General features: G+C 37.4%; 1 protein-coding gene across 5 annotated transcripts in view; it reads right to left on the bottom strand.

Annotated features, from left to right (window-relative positions):
- Nucleotides 1-20,469, bottom strand: part of KLHL32 (kelch-like family member 32) — a 95,812-nt gene that overhangs the window by 58,404 nt on the left and 16,939 nt on the right. For 2 of the 5 annotated variants that reach the window (XM_010288512.1, XM_010288508.1), the window contains exons 3-4: nucleotides 14,791-14,898; nucleotides 3,281-3,379 (exon numbers count right to left, since the gene is read on the bottom strand). The exons of 1 other annotated variant lie outside the window; for it this stretch is intronic. In XM_010288512.1, the coding sequence (XP_010286814.1) occupies nucleotides 3,281-3,379; nucleotides 14,791-14,898 (207 nt within the window). The remainder of the gene's footprint in view (nucleotides 1-3,280; nucleotides 3,380-14,790; nucleotides 14,899-20,469) is intronic. 2 more of the 5 variants (XM_010288510.1, XM_010288509.1) reach the window with 2 other exon arrangements.

A 20,469-nucleotide genomic window follows, 5' to 3' on the forward strand; every position in this document is an offset into this window, starting at 1 on the left:
TCTTTTCTTTGATCAAAAAGCCTTCATTAAAATCCCATAACCATGATTCAAACAATTTGTTACAGAAATTTTTTTGAGATTTATCAACAAATTGAAGTGCTCTAAGCTGGTTGTCTATAAGAAAGAGGACCTGTCTCATAGTCAAAATAACATCTTGTTTATTCTGAGACAACTGAGAGGAAATTCCTTAAAGATCAGTGAATATGAAAGTCAGCATTGGCTGGAAAAGAATCTGCCCCCACTGCACTGCAAATCATCTTCGAGAAGATAAAATAGATAAAATCGATCAGTACAATCTTCTTTGTAACCTCACAGACTACAAATATGCCTTGGAACAGATATGTGTATAAGCCACATCAATAGCAATTGTAGCAAAAAAATCCTTCTTGAAATCCATGGAATAATTACAGGCCCCAGATAAAAGTATCAGTCAGAGATGAAACTGTCTTGAGCTCAGAAAAGCTGACAAGCTGGAACATCTAGAGGAAGAGAAGAGCCGGAACAAGCTCTAACAATAAGAGCAGTGCTCTTATATGGGAAAAGCCTGGTCCAATACAAACAATTAACGACAAGTTAAAACTCTGTGTCATCATTACACAACAATAATAAATGACAGCTAGATCCCACATACTGAATTTATGCTAAACTAAGCTAAGTTCATGATATCTGAATAACTCAAAACAGCAAGAAATTCACTAGTACAGTAAATGAAGAACTCTGCAGCACTCAGACTCATCAGAAAGAAGAGAAAGGGCAAGCATTATTCTTTTCCCATCATCTGTACCATAGCATGTGGGGTGTCTTGTCACGCCAGGTATCAACTGCAGCAAGCATAAGTGACTTTAAGGAAACCTTCTTTAACTAGTTTGATTTTATTTTCAGATAGTACTAAAATAAAACAATAGTATGTAGAACATAAACAGATACTTGATATAATTAATTTGAACCCTGAAAGATCTCAGTCTTTATGCAGAGTACCTTATTGACCTCTGCTAAAAAGGCTTACACAGCTACTCAAGGTTGATTACTTGCATGGACTGCAACACTGCAGAACAAACAAGACAGATAAATTGTTACTGTAATCTATTCAGACTGCAAATTTGTCTACAGCTATGTCTTGTTGGGGTGAACCTGGCAAAAAACCCACAGTGTAGTAGTGAAATACAGTCTAGAGCCTGACATGATGTAAACTACAGTCATCCCGCTGATGTCCATCCAGATTGAAAACTCTACAATGAGACCCTGATTCAAAAATAGATTACAGAACTACTACTGCTCTCTGTCTCCCAGCACATAGTCTCCTCCTTATTCCCTACCCTTCATCCCCTACCTTATTGCCTACCTCCATCATTGTCAATCTGGACATTGGGTCCCACTTCCTCTTCATTTTTACACCAGTGTAGCACCAGTTACCCTAGCATGGCACACTACTCAGAGTACAACAGATCTTTCACATCATTTGAGTAACTGCATATTGACCATCGCCTCCACAGAATTTTTACTGGTCTGTTAATCACAGAGTAATTTGGCAGCAATGTTTGCTCACTCAGGAATTTTTCTGGGGTGGGGTGGTTTTGTGGTTGGGTTTTTTTGTTTGTTTTGCTTTGGGTTTGTTGGTTGTTTTTTTTTAAATTCATTATCAGTCTGTTCCTAAGTACTTGACTATGGTTTGCACACCAAGGACAAGATCCAAAGCACTGCTAATTCTACAGTTGTCTTTCCACTGCAGTGACCTCAGGATCAAAAAGTATTATGATGGTGCTGAGGGAACAGCTACAAATACCAGAGGCTACTCAACACAGGTCATGGAAGAAGTTAGTACAAGGACTTACACTGGGCACATACCTGCTCATTTCCTACACTCCTCTCATGCTCCTACCTCACCAGCACTACAATACTCAGCTTCTTCCATACTCTTTAAAATTCCCCCCAGCTTCTTTGCTGCAATGGTCTCTTTGGTTCAATTTCTGACAAAGAGCATGTAAGCAGCAGAGACATGCTCACACTGATTTGTTAGGGGGACATTAAATACGCTGTATGACTATCAATATTAGACTTGTATATTCTTTCTCATTACAGTAATTAATGCTTGCCTGACAATTTGTAGGCCAAATGATTTTGTGGCTTATTTGGCACCTCACATTTCTTATTTTTCAAGCTGACCATCTTTCCCATTACATTCCATGTCTGTTTTCTCCGAAAGAAGAAAACCCTCCTTACATTCCTGAAAGCAAAACTCATACAAATTGCAGTACTCTACCAGCTCCTTTAACTTTCTAATCCATTTATAATGCACAAATTAATACCACCTTATTGTCTGAACATACATTTTGAAGGCTTCCCTAAAGCTACCACTCAAAACTCAAGCTCTTTCTCCATAAGACACAGAGCCTTCAAGTACATCCTGAGGCTCTTAACATGAGACGCTGCATGCCTATGGTACTCAGTAGCTCAGTGTGCTGCCCAGCACACTCAGACTGTTCAAAGGCAGCTATGCTGTTGGAAGGCAAACGCATACAGAAAGGATTGTGCTGACATGCATTTCCATGCCCAACTGTTGCACCGATACAACCAACGCACGCTATTTCAGAAACAATACTGAAAAATTACAAAGAAAAGGAAACAGTTCTGTAGAATTGCTTTTGCAAATTTTTTTTTAATAAGGCTTTACATAGATACACATCAAAGCTATGTTCTTGCTACCGTCCTAAGCCATTTCCTACACAAGCCAAGTGCAAAAAAATATTTTACTGGATTCAGATTTTTTTACTTCATAATGACAACCCTAACCTTGAAATTATTATTAGCATTATGAGCATGAGGCCAGTTGATAATAAGGTCCTATTGTAATAAGCCCTACCCCTTCATCGAGAGGTAGTAGCACTCTGGAATACACATCAATACTCTGTTGTGAACACTTATGCATCTGAATGCTTCACAACACTTCATGATCGCAACAGGGTAATACTTAACGTTTGGTAAACTGAGGCAGACAAAAGCAAATTCTCCAGCTATGGAGGGAATTAAACTCCCACATGCTGATACTAATCAATGGACCATCCTTGTTTTCAGGACTGAAATGGACAAAATGGATGAGAGAAGAAAGCATTTACCACAAATTGATATCCAAATTACACTCAAAAATTCAGATCTTCTCAGATCCAGTTCATTGCCATTTAGGTTACATCAGCTGTTTTACTAATACTCTCCTACTCAAATTAGGCTTGAAACAAAAGTTTACCAAACAAAAATGTCCGATAATCAGGCAGAGAAGCCTCACCTGAATGAGATAGTGAGAACATAAACTGAGAAGCTCCAGCAGCTGCAAATGACTCCCAGCTGCTAGGACATCCTGTATCACCCCTGGTTCCAACAGGATCTGTAAAGAAGAAAATGGAAGGTTTGTCATGTAGAACTCAGAGTACTTGTAGAAAACACTATAAGCCTTTGTTATTTCAGACATTTAAGTCAACATAAAGAACACAAAGAGTAAAATTAAGCACATAAAGAAGTCTTTGCAGGTTGAGGACAGAGTTTTTGAAGTTCACCTGAGTTGCCCAAAGGATTCTTAAGCATGTTTTCCTGTGAGAGTTCATAAGCCACATTACCCCCTAAATCCTTTAAAATGAAATGCATATTATTTATTTAAAATGGAGACTTTTCAAAATAACAGAACCTCCTTTTGTTATTCATATACCTGGATGTTTCTATATATACACTGATGAATCAGGCCAACAGAATTGCCTCAGAAGTCTCCAAAATTAATACTATTCGTGCTTGTAAAAAATATACAGGAACACCCTTCCCATTCTGCGTGGCACCACTTCATAATTTTCCTAACCACCGTCTTCATTTTACAGAGCAAAGCTGTGAAGGCACAGAGTGAGCATGCTGCTGGGGAAGTGCCAGAAAGGGCTCAGAAACCAAGACTGATTATCCTGTCACTTGCTCACATGAAACTCCTACTCATTTCAATTAAAATCACACACAGAGGCAGCAGCCAGAATAATTGGGCCTCAGCTCCTAGCCTGCTGTCTTGGGGTCAGCTTGTTAGAGCATCCCTCTCAGGACACAAAAAAGTCTTTGGGAATGCAGACACTGGTCAACTTCTTATCAGCAATCACATTACAAACTATTCAAACTAGTATTACTTATATTTAAGTGGTGCAGCATCCAACAACAAACAGAAATGCATGAGAAAAATTAAGTTTTCAAAGACAGTCAGTTTATTCAGAGTTTTATCCTTATTGTATTTCCCCTGGCAACTTTGGTCTCACACCACATGAGGTCAGTCTCTCACTGCTCCAGAGGGAAGTAAAGCTTTTTTCAGATCTTTTTTCTTCTGCCCACACAATTTAGTTTTATCTCACAGTATCATTTATATGTCTCAAATGCAGTGGAATGAGGATGTCATACAAAAGGAAAGACACTCATCTGCCTCTTTTGCAGTTAAACTGTTTCTCAGGAAAATGAAAAAAACATGTATGCATTTCTTCAAGAAAAACCACAAATTATCTCCAACATAATAGATATATTAGGAAGAGGAGAGAAGGGGATTGATTCTTGTTTATATCCAGAGCTCATTTACAGTGAGTTCTGTCAGTGTAAGCCATGCTTAAAGCTTGTGCAAATCTCTCTATATATTCAGACAAGGTTTTAAGTGAACATATATTTAATTTACATACTGTATAAAAGCTCTTTATCTAGCCAAAAAGACATGTAAGTATCTTAACGTAAATAAGAATCAGGCCTAGCTCAAGCCAGGTTTTTGGCTGGTGCTAATGAGGCTGCTCTGTGTGACAAGAGGTAGTTCAATGGAAAGCTAGAAAGGATTTAAGTTACAAAAATACCTCCAATAGGTGTATTTAAAAAAAATGAGCAGCACTGTCAAATATTTTCAAGTGAGAACTCAAGGTCAGACTGACAAAACATGCTGGTTAGATGTTACAGTGTTTGTCATTCAGACATCTCTTACACCGAGGAAGTGGCCATCTGAACTAATCTCATATTACTTACCTAAATAACCAGCCACCACCTTAGCATTGTTAAAGACACAATATGAAGAGAAACAGAACCCTAAGCAGATCACTACCTTGTAGGCATAGACAAACTATATTTAATTGTGATAATATTAATGTATTTTAAATTTACAGCAATCCATTTACAAATAATACTAGTAGCATTGTGAGATGAGAAGTAAGACAAGAAGCAAGGAGGCTGACTGGTTACTACCTAGAGGTGATTTGTACAAAGTCAGCAACAAAAATTCATTTCAAGGCAGCAGACTTATATTTCTTACATATTTTTCCTTTTCTTACAGCTTTCCTATATCATGCAAGATTTAGTCTGCTGAGATAACATATTCACCTTTGTGTTTCCCAAGATAACTGAGGGAAGCCTATTTTGTTTCTTCCCAAGACTTTGCCTTAAATGGAACTATCTGAATTTTTAAATCAATACTCATTTGGATATAGGCAAAAGTACTAATTCATCTGTGCTAAATGTTCACCATCAGCAAACTGCATGCTGGGGAAACTCACAAGAAAAAGAGAACAGTAAGTAAAGAAGGAAGAAAATATTGCAAGCCTTTCTTCTACTGAATCTGGGGTAATCCACAATTATTCCACACCTCTTAGCTTCTATACATTAATATAGTTACTTGATTTTTATTAATTACCAGCATAGCTGTTCATATGCGATACGGGCCATCCGGCTGAATCTGAACAGTAAATACTACCATATGCACACCACAAGTGCACACAGTGACCGACTCTCCTCTGTTTGTCTAACCCTCACAACAACAGCTCTGAGGTCTTCAGAGTGATGCTTACTGAAAATTAAGGAGAGGGAAATTAAGATCTACTTTGGTTCACACCTTCAAAATTCATCACAAATTACTAGTGTAAAAACTAAAGAGAGAAGCTTATTCATTTTCCCTACCTCATCTTCAACCCAAGGGTTACAAGGCATAATTATCAGGGCAGAAACTCAGAGTAATTTGGGACCATCAACTTCAGACAAACTTTGCAATCTTCACCAGTAAAGGATGTGCCTTTGTATGACACATGCCATTTTAAGACTGGTTTCTGTGCTATTTTTGTATTAAGATTAACTAGATGCAACTCAGGTATTGCACCTGACTGCTCCTTACAATCAATGGTCTATTCAACCCTTATTTCTAAGGGTTAATTTTCATTATGCTCTCAACTTTTCTCTGGCCCATAATGCTACTGAAGAAAATCAGCTTAGCCACTCTCTCCCTGTATACAATGGGCAGATCTTGCAGATAACCTGAGTAATTTATTTTCCCAAGCCACCAGATCTGATGTACTGCTCACTTGCAAACTTATCTCCTTTGTCAAGTTCTTTTTCTCCTGCCCCACAATGACTGTGTTTTCCAAAAAGGAATCCTGTTCTTCAAGGCAGCCATTCTGCCCTCCATCATTCCACAAACCCTTCAAAGAGCACACACTAAATCCAGTTCACTCCTCCTTGTGGTCAGATCCATAGGCCAAGGGATAGAAAGGATGCAAAAATTTGGTGTTTCTTTGCAACAGAATGCAGAGTTGACAAGACCCAGAAAGGCAGATTACACAATTTCTTAGATCCATATTTTTTAGATACACTATTTAAATCTATATGGAAATGCATCCACTGATGTTTTGTTGAAATATTGAGGAAAAATGCTCTGCAAATGCAAGAATTAGAAACTTTCATAAATTAAACCTGAGCTTCTGAAACACAATTCTGAGGCTGAAAAGGGAATTCCATTATCAGCCCCATGGTCACAGATATGCATGGCCCTGAACATCCCCCTGTACATCTACCTTTTGGGCAGCAGTCTAAAACTGGGATTCATTCCCCCTAGCCCCAAGTTTTCCCTTTTCCTTTCCCAACTTACCCTGCATACCCTCCAGCCCAATACATCCTAGGGTTCTGAGCAAGCATGAAAAAGAATAACTTGGATCACACATCTCACCTCTCTCTTCAATAGTTTTTTTTGAGATACTTCTTGGCAACACAGAACAACTAGCAGCTGTAACTTCTTGAGCTAGGAGTAGTATACGAACCACCATCCTTTCTCAAGGACAACTACTCATGCCCCACCTCCACACTGCCCAGACTCAGAACATCCTCCTACTCTTTTAATGCCTCCTGCCCCTCTACAACCAACAAACAGTATACGCCAGCAAAAAAAATTGTATGATTGTAGCAAAGAGGCCAGTAATGGACAAAAGAGAGTGAGGAGGAAACTCCTTAAACTCTATGGAGTCTCATGAGGTTTCTATCTAGAAAAAATAATTAGATCATTCAATCTATTTGATGTGTATTGCAGGCTATTATGTTTCATCCAGGCACTTGTAAAGATACTAAACTAAGGCTACTTCAGGCCCAAGGAGGCTAAACTGCATGCCCAGAAAACAACGGAGAGATTGAAGATGCACTTCTACCACCTTCGTTTCAGCTATTCATTTATAGCCCTCTATTTCCTTCTAATTTCCATACAGCTGTTTGTGGGGCTATGGAATAAGTGAAGTGGTTGCATCATCCACATTAAAAAGAAAACAGCATTATGCTAGAACAGTAAGGAAATATGTAACATCATGTTGGAAAATTCTAGAAAATAAACCATATGGAATTTAACACAGAAAACAACAACAACAACAAAAAATCCTAAGATTCCTGCCAGTGATACCAGATTCCATTCTGGTGCAAAAGAAAATTCCTTCTTGACTCCACTTGTAGTGATCAGCATTTCAATCGAGACAGGCATCTAACAAAAGTACTGCTTGTTCTTCCCTTCTGGAGACCATTCTGTGTGCTTCAGAGCAATCAAAAAAAGTAACTTTTCTTTTAGAGCAATTCAGACTGCATTTCACTCACAACCAGTTAGCACTTCTGCCTGTCTCCCTGTTCATTCGTGCTTCAGTTGAATCCTGAGCTCCTAGCACATTGAGAAGTATGGCTTCAAAAAGTGCCAGCCGGGGAAGAATGTTCTAGTCCCCTGCAGGCAACTGCCCAAAGCCCAGGCACGTAATGTTTGATAGTACTCATTACAAAACCCTGATGTCTCATTAGCCAATGCCAGAAGGAATCATGACCAGCATTTCTCTGATAGATGTCATAATATTTTTCCAGAAAACTAAATGAAAACCTGTGTTAAATGCACAGCATATAAATCATAGAATATGTCCAGTTGGAAGGCACCCGTAAGGATTATCAAGTCCAATGCCCAGGTCCTTGCAGGCCTACCCAAAAACAAAACCATACAGCTAAGAGTGCTGTCCAGACACTCCTTGAACTCTGAAAGGCTTGGTGCCATGACCACTTCCCTGGGGAGCCTGTTCTAGTGACAATGTGACAAGTGACCACCCTTTCAGTGAAGAACCTTTTCCTAATGTCCAGTCTGAACTTCCCTTGACATAGCTTCATACACCATTATGAAGTAAGTACCATTATTATAAGTAAGACTCCAAGCAAATTCACTATTTTTTGGGAAGATGTTTCATTACTTTGAGTACCTGCAGCTCAATAAAAGCTGTCTTGTCCATCGCTTGATAACTATCAAGAGCAAATAACATGAAACATTTAACTTTCTCTGCAATAAACTGAGTTAATTAAGCTCTGTATTATTCTAAGCCTTCCAGGCAATCTGTAGCTGAACAGTGAACCTAACACCTAGTAGCTGTAATTTAGTGCTAGGCACAGCAACAAGATTATCCCGCTGATGGAAATAAAAAAGGAAGTGTCCAAAACTAGGTATCAAATATCTATTTTTGGCTTTGAAATTGCATTGAAAAGTGATGTTAAGTATTTACGGTAAGACATAGTCCTGATGTAATCAGTTTTCCAGGACCTTGGCATGTTGTCACCAGTAGAAAGGAACGAGGACAGTTGAAGTCACTTTTGGTAGGGACACCAGGCAGTTTAACTAAACCCTATGATTCATTTTAATTAAAAAGCAACCAGTGGAAATACCATGCACATGATGCATGAGGCCACTTACCTCAACAATCACAATACAGCTTTGCAACACACTTCATCTACAAGTGAGCTAGAAAGGTTTAATAGAATAAGAGGTGCTAAGATATTGAGACCAGTCTCCCCCTGGTCTTAACTGAAAATGGCAGACGGCTGATCACTAGAAAAACTGTCACCATCAAACAAGGGGGAGAGGAGATTGATAAGAGATGAAAATCAAGATTCTATAAAGAAATCAAAGCAATTATCAGGACAAATAGTTGTACTTACAAATATTTATTTCTATTATTTCTTTACTGTCATAGAACATCTTTTTTTTGTTTTTTGTTAAATAAATAATTAAGCTGAAACATTTGACCAAAAAAGAAAAAAGAACAATTTCACAAAGGGGCTGTAAGATAATACTTTAGCTAACCACAGGTTTATGTGCATGAATTTGAAAAATCACCAGATGGTTCTCCTATCAGTTCATGAAACCTGTTTGGTAAAGTGATAGATGTTAACAGGATGACAGTTTTTTAACTAACCGAATACAAGGTAAAGTTAGTATATAAAGGCAGTAGTTAAGGATCCACACTGATAATGCATTAAAGCAATACTGAGAGCAACCCAAGCACATGAAAGAACAATATATCTGAAAATACTATGAAGTTCTTGATTTGTAACTATGTCCTGGTTTCAGCTGGGATAGATTTAATTTACTTCCTAGTACCTGGTACAGTGCTGTGTTTTGGATTTAGTATAAGAATAATGTTGATAACACACTGACATTTTCAGTTGTTGCTAAGTAGTTATAATGCTTACACGAAGTCAGGGACTCTTCAGCTTCCCACACTCTCCAGCGGGGAGGTGCACTAGAAGCTGGGAGGGGACACAGCCAGGACAGCTGATGCAGGCTGGCCAAAAGAATATTCCATGCCATGTAACATCATGCTCAGTATATAAAACTGAAATTGGCCGGGGCGGGGGGGCATGAATCGCTGCTCAGGGACGGGCCATCAATCACCAGATGGTAAGCAATTGTTGCATTGTGCATCACTTGTTTTTGTATGTTCCTTGATCATTATTATTATTATCATTATTATTATCATTATTATTTCCTCTTCCTTTGCTGTCCTATTAAACTGTTTTTATGTCAACCCGCAAGATTTTTGCCAATTCTCTCCCACATTCCACCTGGGGGTAGGGGGGCGACTGAGCAGCTGTGTGGTGCTTACTGGTGCTTACAGTTGCTGGCTGGGGCTAAACCACAACAAACTAGAATATTATACTGATATCACCTTTATTAAACACTGCTGCATTTTGTTAGCACTTTGTGAGTAAAAGAAAATTTGTTAAATACACTAAGAAATAGAAAAAATTTAAAGCCTATTTTCGAATCATTATATCATCATTAATATCATCATCATTACTCAGTTTCATATGTAGCTTTCAAGAAAAGGAAACATTTCAACATTCTATAGGCAGGGCATAAGGCTGTGTTAATCTTGGGCTAAGAAGATACCACAGGATGACCTACCCCAAAATTTGCTTTTGGAAAAAAGAGCTGAACATAAAACATCTCTTAAATGAGGGCTGCCTCACTGATTCTTTCTTTTCAGCTTTGGTAATTTAGAATAATTTTATAACTTCAAAGAGACAACTTAATTTCAATTGATACAGAAACAAAATATTATGGTTTAGAAAAAGAAAAGATACACCAGCCAGTTCAGAAAACAGGACTTGGTCAGGAGTACTTGGTATTAAGCCCTATTAAAGCTGCTGGTTGGCTGTATGGTCTTTGGAAAGTTATTTTCTCCCAAAATAATTTCCTGTCTATGATGCAACGAAGGATCGACAGCGATTACTTGTTTTGTAATGTGTTTGAGGACCTCAAACAAAATTCTATCTAAATGCAAAATATTTCTATTACCATAAAGACATATGATAGAACATAATTACAAAGAAGAAAGATCCAAGCCAGCAAAGCATTTCAGTATATATAGGACTCCAACTGTGTATTTGTATTTTTGTTGAATTAGGATCACAATCATCTACTGCAAATTAAAACCAGTGTTCTTGCACAATTCTTCTTTCTTGAAACTATACCGCAGTGCCTGTCAGCTGATTCAAATTATGGTATCACTTAGATTTTATATACGTATATGAGATCAACATAAATGATGTAGTTTGCTGGACCTAAATTTGAGAAGGAATGAAAGACCCTTGTCTAAAATGAGAAGCTTCAAAATTTCAGTTCAAACTGCTTATTCAGTCCCATGGCACTTATAAAGAGTCTATTTTCAGCACAGAAACTTTTCAAATGCCCAAAGATGTTCTTCTGACCAAAAGCACCTTTTTTTTTGTAATGGTCAGTGACCCAACTACAGTGCCCTATTTAGGGGTTAACCCATTCCTACAAATGAGATTGTCTCTTGATAACAGAATAGTTGAAAACAAACAAGTCAAAAAGAGCAGGCAACAGTGCCCATGACTCTCTTACCAGTAGTTAAGACTCTTAACTTGGAATGAATTGTGAGCTCCAAATCCTGCACCAAGAACTCTACATTAATATTGAAAATATATAGTTCCTGTATTGATTGTACTACATCCACCTCCCTTCCAATGCACATCTGACACTTGCAAAATGCCCCTGTGAGGCAGAAGGTTGAGTAATCCAGTCATTGAGACTCTGGCCTGGCCTTATTGCTGCCAGCTGTGAAGTAAAAGAGAGAATGACCTTAAAGTCCTTTTATGAAGAAAGAATACATCAACTACAACACGAAGAGTTGTATTTCTGAATTCTGAATATGGGGAGTATGTGGTAAAATGCCTAAGGCCATGAGGGAAAGTATTTAAGACTTTTTTTTTTAGAAAGATTGTTATTAGAGGATTACTGAGAGCCTACATGGAGAGAACAAAACCAAATTCTGCTGCTATTCCTTCTGCTAGCTCTTATTTATTTCTATACCAACATTTCTTTCTTTGTGACACTTAGGGACCATAGTAATGGATTAATTCAGTTGGAATTATGATATTATTTACATTTAACTTGAGTTTTACTACAAAGGTTTTATAACTTTCTTCTGTTTAACAATCAATTTTCCCTTAAAAGCAATTTTTCCAGCAGTAATTATGATAAGGCACTGTCTGCCTAAGTAGACAGGAAGATAAAGTTGGTATTTTAAGTCCACAGGCATATTTCAAATTAAAAAAAATAATAAAAAGAGAGATGCAAGGATGACAGAGTTTCATTTCAAATTGCAGTCATGCTAAAAATTAAATTTCTTAATTTTGATAATTTTCAAAAACTGCTGGCATCAAATATTGCCATAATGCAATATTAAATATTTCCACCAGATGTCTCCAATATATTATTTTACACAGAAAGTTACATTTGAGTTACCACACTTCAATTTGAATGCAAGTTTAGCAAAATATTAAAGAAATAAAGCAAGCTGAAACTAAATAGTTATCTGTTTAGACATGGATATATTAGGGCTGTCCTAAATTGTTGTCAGTTCCACAGTGCTACCTAAAGAAACAGCAATTTTTTGTACTAACATTTTGGCCAAGTATGTTTTAAAAAAAAAAAAAAAAGGCACTCATGGCTTTCACTTTTAAGAGGCACATCAGATCATGTCTATATTTTCAGAGCAATATAAGGTTGTAATTGGCATGAATGAGTTTTGGGTTACTAAGAAATATTTTGTTTGTTTGTTTTTAACATCAGAAAGAGTTCACAGATCCAAACTAAAGACGACTGTTTTCAGAACTCGCTCTGATGTAAGCATGCAGTAATCCAGTTACTTATTAATAGCCTTTGTGGATTACTCCCACTCACTACCTTGAAACGTTCACCCAGATTCTGTCAGCCTGAGTCAGTACATAAGCAGCGCTCAACACGTATGAACACAGTGCCAGAAGAGAATTTCAAGGACAAAAGGGAAAATTTGACACTGCTAATTCTCAGACCCACATATCACTGAGTTATGCTTCAAAGGCATCTTTGTTAAAGAACTCCTAAAGAATCTTCTCATTTCTCTGTGCTTCAAAGTAGCACTTGGTGTATTCGATAGACATGACAGAGTGGAAATTTTGCCCTATAATCACTTATATATATGAGCAACTGTACATACATGCACACCTATATTTAACTCAAGAAGCCAAATAATTTTTCTCAAAGTGTATTACACCTGAAAATGAAAGACTCAAAAGTCTCTAAAGGATCAAGGATAGAAGGCACTATTATTTACCAGGGAGCTGAGGATACTATATTGCAAGCAATGTGAGATGGATCGTTGGCTTACAAGAAACACAACTCCATCCTTTCAGGGTTCACACCATATTTTACACAGGTTTATTAGACTGAATTTCACTGAAAGATAGCAGAGTGTATCTCTATTCACAGCAGACAGGATGGGTCAGATAGAAATCAATTACAACCCACCTTCTCAAAATTGGCTTTGGAAAGTATCTTTTGGATACTATTATCCAAAGGGATATTATTTATCTACTATTATTTATTAGTAAAAGATACTAAGGTATCTTTTGGTTCTATTTTCAGAATAATCAACCTATAGTCTCAAATTACTTTAAGATTATGCAGGTGCTCCACAGCACAGGAAACATTTGATTTTGTATATAAAAACTTTCAACTGACAGAACAAAAAGCATACTGATGACAAGTCATGTACTGAGATCTTCAGACAATTCAGTAATATATCATGGCATCTCTGTGTCTTATTTATATGAAAGTAATCTTTCCATAATAGCAGAAACACAGAAATTTCAAATAATCTCTAAGGTCAATGCTAAAGTATAAGTGTTGTGTGCGCTGGTGACAAAAATAGCTCCTTTAAAACAGATAAAAGAAAATTTCTTTCCTTATTTCTATTCAATCCCCTTTGAAAAAATTAATTCCATATACTCAATCCACATTATGGAAACAGACGTCTTAAATTTGTATAACCCAAAAACTCTTCTGAAATAACGTAATATGGATTTAAGCTTTCCCTAACTAATAAACAAATATACTTCAATAAATTCAACTGTTCTAGCAATATTTCAGAAAGAAGTTGGTTATTATAATTTTAGAGTCCGAAGCAAAAATGGCTGGATGTTAAGAAGTTCTGAGCTCACTACCCATGAATCCTGAACTGAGATGAAGTCATGTAACAACACTGTCCAAGAATGCAGTGTACAGATACGGAAGATTTTTTTGGGGGGGAGGGGGACAATGGGGGAGTGGGGAAGGGGGTAAGGGGGGAGCAGGAAGAGGAGCATCACTCTGCATTTTCTGAGGCAATGTAATGTGATACGTAACCCGCTATCATAAAAAGTGCTACAATAAAGATGTAAAGTACATCTTTATTGTATTTACAAAGATGGTTGGACTGCATCTGTCCAGAGAGTAAAAGACTACTTTTCCCCTCAATTATATAATTTGTCTAACACAGCAGAGCTTATAAATATTTATTATTAGGAAAACACCTAGGGTATTTTTCCTTTCTTTATATTTATTTTGCATGCTGAATCAACTCACATTAAGTTCTTATGAATAGCCAGGCCACCACAGAAGGGGCATATGAATCTATGTGGTTCACTACCTGGTAACAATGCACATAAACAGTGTATTTATTAGACAATCCCTCTATAGAGGAAAAAACCCACACAGTATATCCAAAGTAAGATCTGTTAAATCAAAAGACCTTGTACAAGGCAGTGCACAAGAAAAACTAATTTCTAGTACCTTTGTAAAGGTCAACTCCAGTTTTTATTGCAGTTTACTTTCATTTGTGTCCCTTAATTTGAAGGGTTGTACAGTACCTGTCCAGTATATGCAAAGTCCAGGGCTTGTTTTAAACCAAGGCTTGTGACACCATGCAAATTCACCTCATCAGCTTCGCTTTCAACCATGCAGAGACTGAACATTGCCTACAGAAAGAAAAGAAATGTTATTAACCATTAAAAACAAGCCCCAGTGAAAGTCCAGGAAGAAAATGATTCATTTTTCTACCTTCACTAGCCTTTGTTTTTCCCTGGATAAGAATTGTAAATAGCAACAGACTTGCAAGTTAGAATGAAATCTATACCAAGTTTTCAATATTAACCACATAGCAATCAATCTTGCAAATTAATACTTCTATCAGTTAAAAAAATACAAAAAAATATTCTGGAAAAATGGAAAAAAAATCCCTTTCATTCACGTATATATACGTCCTAATTAATTAATTCTGGTGCAATCAATGGAAACAGTCAGACAATAAGGTATCATTCAACAAAAAAATGATAAAGAACTGTACCCTGGAAAAAAAAATTCTACACAAGCACCACTAGAAACAATACTTACGTATGGTATCATTATACATAGGAAGGAACAATAAGCTCTACACAGTTACTTGTATGTGAAGAAGGGGCAGTTAACACACCATCTTTTATAAGCAATCCTTTCCAAATAAGCACCTCAGATTGGAATGCGAACAGAATAATACTCAAGTCATTGAATGAGGAGCAAGGATGGAGATGCAGTCACCTGAACTTAGAACCTCCCCTTACTTGTTATTGCCCTCGTTTCTCAGATCATAAAACCTAAACTGAAGATTAGCAAGGTGCTCTGGAACTTCCCCGAAAATAACACTGAAGAGAGCAACTGTCCCTTTCACCCAGTCTTACTTTCCAGATCAGCAGTCTCCAGTGCCTCCCTTGAACAGAAGCAACCCTACTCAGACTTTAGATCCTTGTAGGAATCTTTTTCTTCCCACCCATTAAAACTAGACTCCTGTCTTTGCCCCTCACTCTTCCCTCCCAGACTGTATTCCCGCTGCAGTATAGCTACTTACCACTCCTTCCCTCCTCTTATCACTCCCATTCTCCAGTCCAATACTTTTCCAGAAAAGCAACCTTTATCTTTGTCACTCTCCCACGTTTTTTAACAAAATATACCACTCTCAGTCTTTAGACAGTAAACTGTGAACAAATAAACTCAGCAGTTCTACCATCTGTCATTTCTAAAGAGAGTCTAAACTTATCCCCAGTATGTCTTGTGCCAAACTGTGTACTCCCTCTGCAGAGGCTACCAAACTTCACCTTGGAGAACCCCAGTAAAGGAGCAGTTCTTAGGAATATACCCTCTGCTACTTCTGTCTGTACTGTGGCTGATACCTGCAGAAGCTGAGGCAGTCAACAAGAACGCTGATTTTCACATGTGCAACCTGTCCACCAAGCACTGTTGAGTTGAAAGGAAAAATAAGCCCTACCCCTTCTAACAGTTTATCACGTCGCGTTCACCTAGACCCAGGTGGCTTCTTTCCAGAACTGAGTGTTTCCTGCAAATAAGTAATTTCTTCTGAAAGTGTTAGCATTTTCATCATTAAACTGCCATAATTTGACATAAATCTGTTGCCTGGAAATCATCCAGTATAAGCAAGAGTGACATTTATCACATGGTCACTCCTTGTACTTCGCAATTTCTGTTTCAGTAAAGTGTTATCAGGGCTTCTTCCAAACTGGCAACAGAAAAGAAGCATCACAAAGTTTAAAATGCTTATCAAACAAATGTAATAAGACACAGATATGAAATATACCTAGATAGAAAAAAAAAATTCCTAACAAGTCATGACACTCTTCTAATTCCATTAAAAATGTAATCAGAGTTGGACATTTCATTGTCACTTAGATGTATCAAATGAGGTATAACAACTGTTGTGAGGCTTCAGGGCTTGCCAGGAGCTGCAAGGTACCCATGAGCCACCACCCACTCCTTGCAAAAGCAGACCCGCAGTTTGTGTCTGGAAGTGACAAGCTTCTCTTCTCAGAAATTCACTACTAAATAGAGTTTTTCGATAACACTCCCTTCCCCATATCAATTCCTGAATAAAGAGAGTAAAGTCTCAAAGCAACACCTGTCTACATAGCTCCTACAAAGATAGATTTGCACACATTCTGTACACTGAGTTCCGTCACAGAGCACCCGCAGAAAGGCTGGAAATGCTCAGCGATACAAGATCCTGCATGCTCTGCATTCTCTGACTGCTACAGCAGCTATCGGTATACTACCTAGCCTGTACACAGGAACAATCAAAAAAGTGTGGCTACTAATTTATAGTTTCTGATATTACTAATATAGTAACAATAGTTTATAGTAAATGTAAGTATTTACTAACTAAAATAAATATAGTCTAATATAGTTTCTAATATTACTAATTTAATAGTTTGTATTCTGATCAAGGGCTGGATGTCCCACACAATGGGTTAAGCTTACAGATACAAAGAAACTGAATCTCATCTATACACCATGAATCACTTCTATGAAGACCCATGAGAGTTTTTCTTTGTAGACTTACTAAATTACCTTTAGAAAACTATTCTATTGTTTCACAGAGATTCCAACATGGTCCTTACACAGGGTTTATTACTACACCTACCTTAGTAAACTCAGCAAGATCCAGCTGCTAACTCAATTCATTGTCCATAGTCACCCACAGCGTTTAATGAACGCAGCCTCCAGCACAGCTCTGAGCCCCTGCCAACTAGCAGTGCCCCCGGCAATGCCCAGACTGTGGTTCAGGGGGTAACTCAAAAGCCATGTTTCAAGCAGACAGCACAGATAAAGCCGACCTGTTTGCAGAGCAGAGAAGGTTTAGCCATATGGACACAAGCCATGTTGTGCCAGTTGCTTTTAGGGCCGGAAAACAAGCCCTTATGCATCTTGTTTACTAGTACAGGCATAGACTAAGAGTGCAATGGGCTATCGGAAGTGTAGCTGCCAACTACGGCTTTGCGTGCCATCTGCTCATACTATGCTCCGCGTATTCTGTGGAAGTTTTTGATACCGAGTATGAACTACATCTGTTTTTCAGGAGGCAAGCCAAAGAATGTAATCAAAAGATAAGGTCTGCAATGGTCCTCAGACAACTCACATTCAGCTGAACTGGATTGGCCTACAGGAAAGTAGTTTCCCACACAGACGAACCTAGTACACTGCCTTCACTAGCAGGCAAATTTCCTCCTCAGCCTGATAGCGTAAAGGTTTAATCCAGCATGAAAACAAGTCTGTTCAATCATAGGCAGAAATTGAGCTCAAACTCAGTTTTTAATTTGCAGTGCTGTATTTGAATATTATAATTTTAACTGTAGAAACATATGGATCATTAAATTCTGGTTTGAGACTTCACCAGTACCTGGAGAATCAATTACAGTTGGGCTGTCAAACTCTGAGTTCAGATGCATTTCTGAAAATGCTCTGAAGTTTTGTGAGCTTAAATAGATCTACTAGTCATGCTTTTAATGCAAGGCTAGTAGCCTACTTCATTTTTCCCTGGTGTACATTAAAAACAAGGCAATAAGATAAACATTTCAGGTGGACATACAAGTGACAGACAAGAAAAACAATTAAAGATAAAATATTTGGACAAGTGCACAATTCAAAGTCAAACTTACTCAAAGTTACCAAATTTGGCTAAGCATGAAATGTTAATTATTTTTTGCTATTAACTTCCTTCAACAATGCTAATATTTCATACTTAATTTTAAAATACCTCTGCTTGGACAAAATGAAGTGTTCTTTGAAAATGCCTCATTTCTCCTCCAAGACCTTAATGAGAGTGGGCAGTACAAGTTGCCAATGCGTTAAACAAAGATCCCTTTATATAATAAAACCCCCTAGTGAGAGGACACATCTTTTCTTCCAGTTCCTTTAAATATCCAGGTCTTGTTCTGCCATCCAATCAGTCAATGAGCCAACACTGTGGGCAATAAAGTGATTGTTTAAATTCTGCTGTTTTAGTCAAGATTTTAACTAAGTAAACCAATTCCCCTCCAAAAAAGTAAACACAATCAAAAATTCAGGGATCAAAATCCTATCACAAATGGATATATTCCATTTGTGGAATTCCACCTGAGCTCGCATTGTTTAAGAAGCTACAAATTAGGATGGCCTCATGTTTGTGGAGGAGGCTAACACTTCATTAACTGTGAAAAGAGGATGAAGGAAGGAAGGAATCAACCCTCCATTCTTCTAATCTTGGCCTGAAACAGAAACAGAGCTAGAGAACTATTCTCAAAGGAAAAAAAGAAAACAAAGCACACAACCCTTGGATAAAAATAATCAGACCATAAAGCAATTCTCAGACTCTTGAAAATTTGACTTCAAAGTAATGTGGCTTGTTGGTCGGTGTTTAATACACTGCACACTTGCATGCAGTCTCACTACTTTGCCCTCATTAGCCAAAGGCACCTTTCTAAAATGACTTCTTCTGCAAACATAGAACACAAAAGACAACAAGAGCTGAAAACTGAACGGCACACAACAGGGTGACTAGGCTCTGATGTGATCAGATCTGATCTAACTGCGCAGAACAGCCTGAGTATAAGATGCTTAGCACAGTCATTGTGTTTAACTTTCCATGCTCAGGTTTTATTGCTGCTTAGCTTTCAAAAGCAAAATGCAAGATGGGTGTAAACCACCACCAAATCAGAATAATGTATTACTGTTAAAATAAATATAAATGAGACAAAAAAATGTCTAGATACATTTATTTTCTCACTGCAGCACTGCAGCAACATGTACAGACTCCTTCACAACATACAACTTTAAGAACAGACACCAGGGTCACAGAAACACAAAATTATATTCAAAATCCCCAAAATACAAATTGCTCACTGTCACAACGGTGAGGTACAAAATTGCTCCTTGCCTTTGAATAATTTTCTTACTTAGATGATCCATACCCATGAAAGTAATGAGCTTGTCCTCATTTGTACACATCAATCTTACAGCCATGTCAGGCATAAGAAGCAGTAAATCATCACAAAACAACTAAGTTGTATGATATTTTACACAGGTAAACTCTTTCAGTGAATTCCACACAACTTAGTGGCCTTTTAAAGGCAAGAAACAGAATCATAAAACATACGCAGCCTCAGAAGACAGGTAATTGAATATAAAAAGAACAAATGGTTATGCTGTTTAAAAAAAAAAAAAAAGTTACCAAAATTTTAAGTAACTTATTGCTATGACCTGGGGAAACAAACTGGAATTCTTATTATTGAACTTTTATAAGCTTTCTCCTGGGAGTTAAAAAAAGTTAAAATTATAAATTATTTGAACACTGAGGTAACGACTGGATTCTCATTTAAATCTGCATAAAACCTATTTAACATTTAAGAGATATTTAGAGGAAATTAATAAAGTCATTAAATGAGCAACGATACATTCATTAGGCATGTTTAGACACCAATTTGCAGAACTTAGTGGGATGATATATCTTTTCTACTCTGTAACTGTAGAGGATGCCTAAACACTTAGCTTAGCCTTGGTGCCTAAAATAGATGAAAACTTTAATCCTAAGAGTGGTGAGTTGAGTGAACTGAACTCAAGAATGAAGGCTGAAGAGATAAGAGTGAATTGTGTCCTTTTAGCATATTCATTTTAGGAGGAGGAGAACTTCTGAAGATGAGTATTTCTGGAATGAAAACTACAAACAATGATAACAATAATAAGCAGGA

This window comes from Phaethon lepturus, unplaced genomic scaffold, assembly GCF_000687285.1.
Source record: "Phaethon lepturus isolate BGI_N335 unplaced genomic scaffold, ASM68728v1 scaffold3696, whole genome shotgun sequence".
Taxonomy (NCBI): domain Eukaryota; kingdom Metazoa; phylum Chordata; class Aves; order Phaethontiformes; family Phaethontidae; genus Phaethon; species Phaethon lepturus.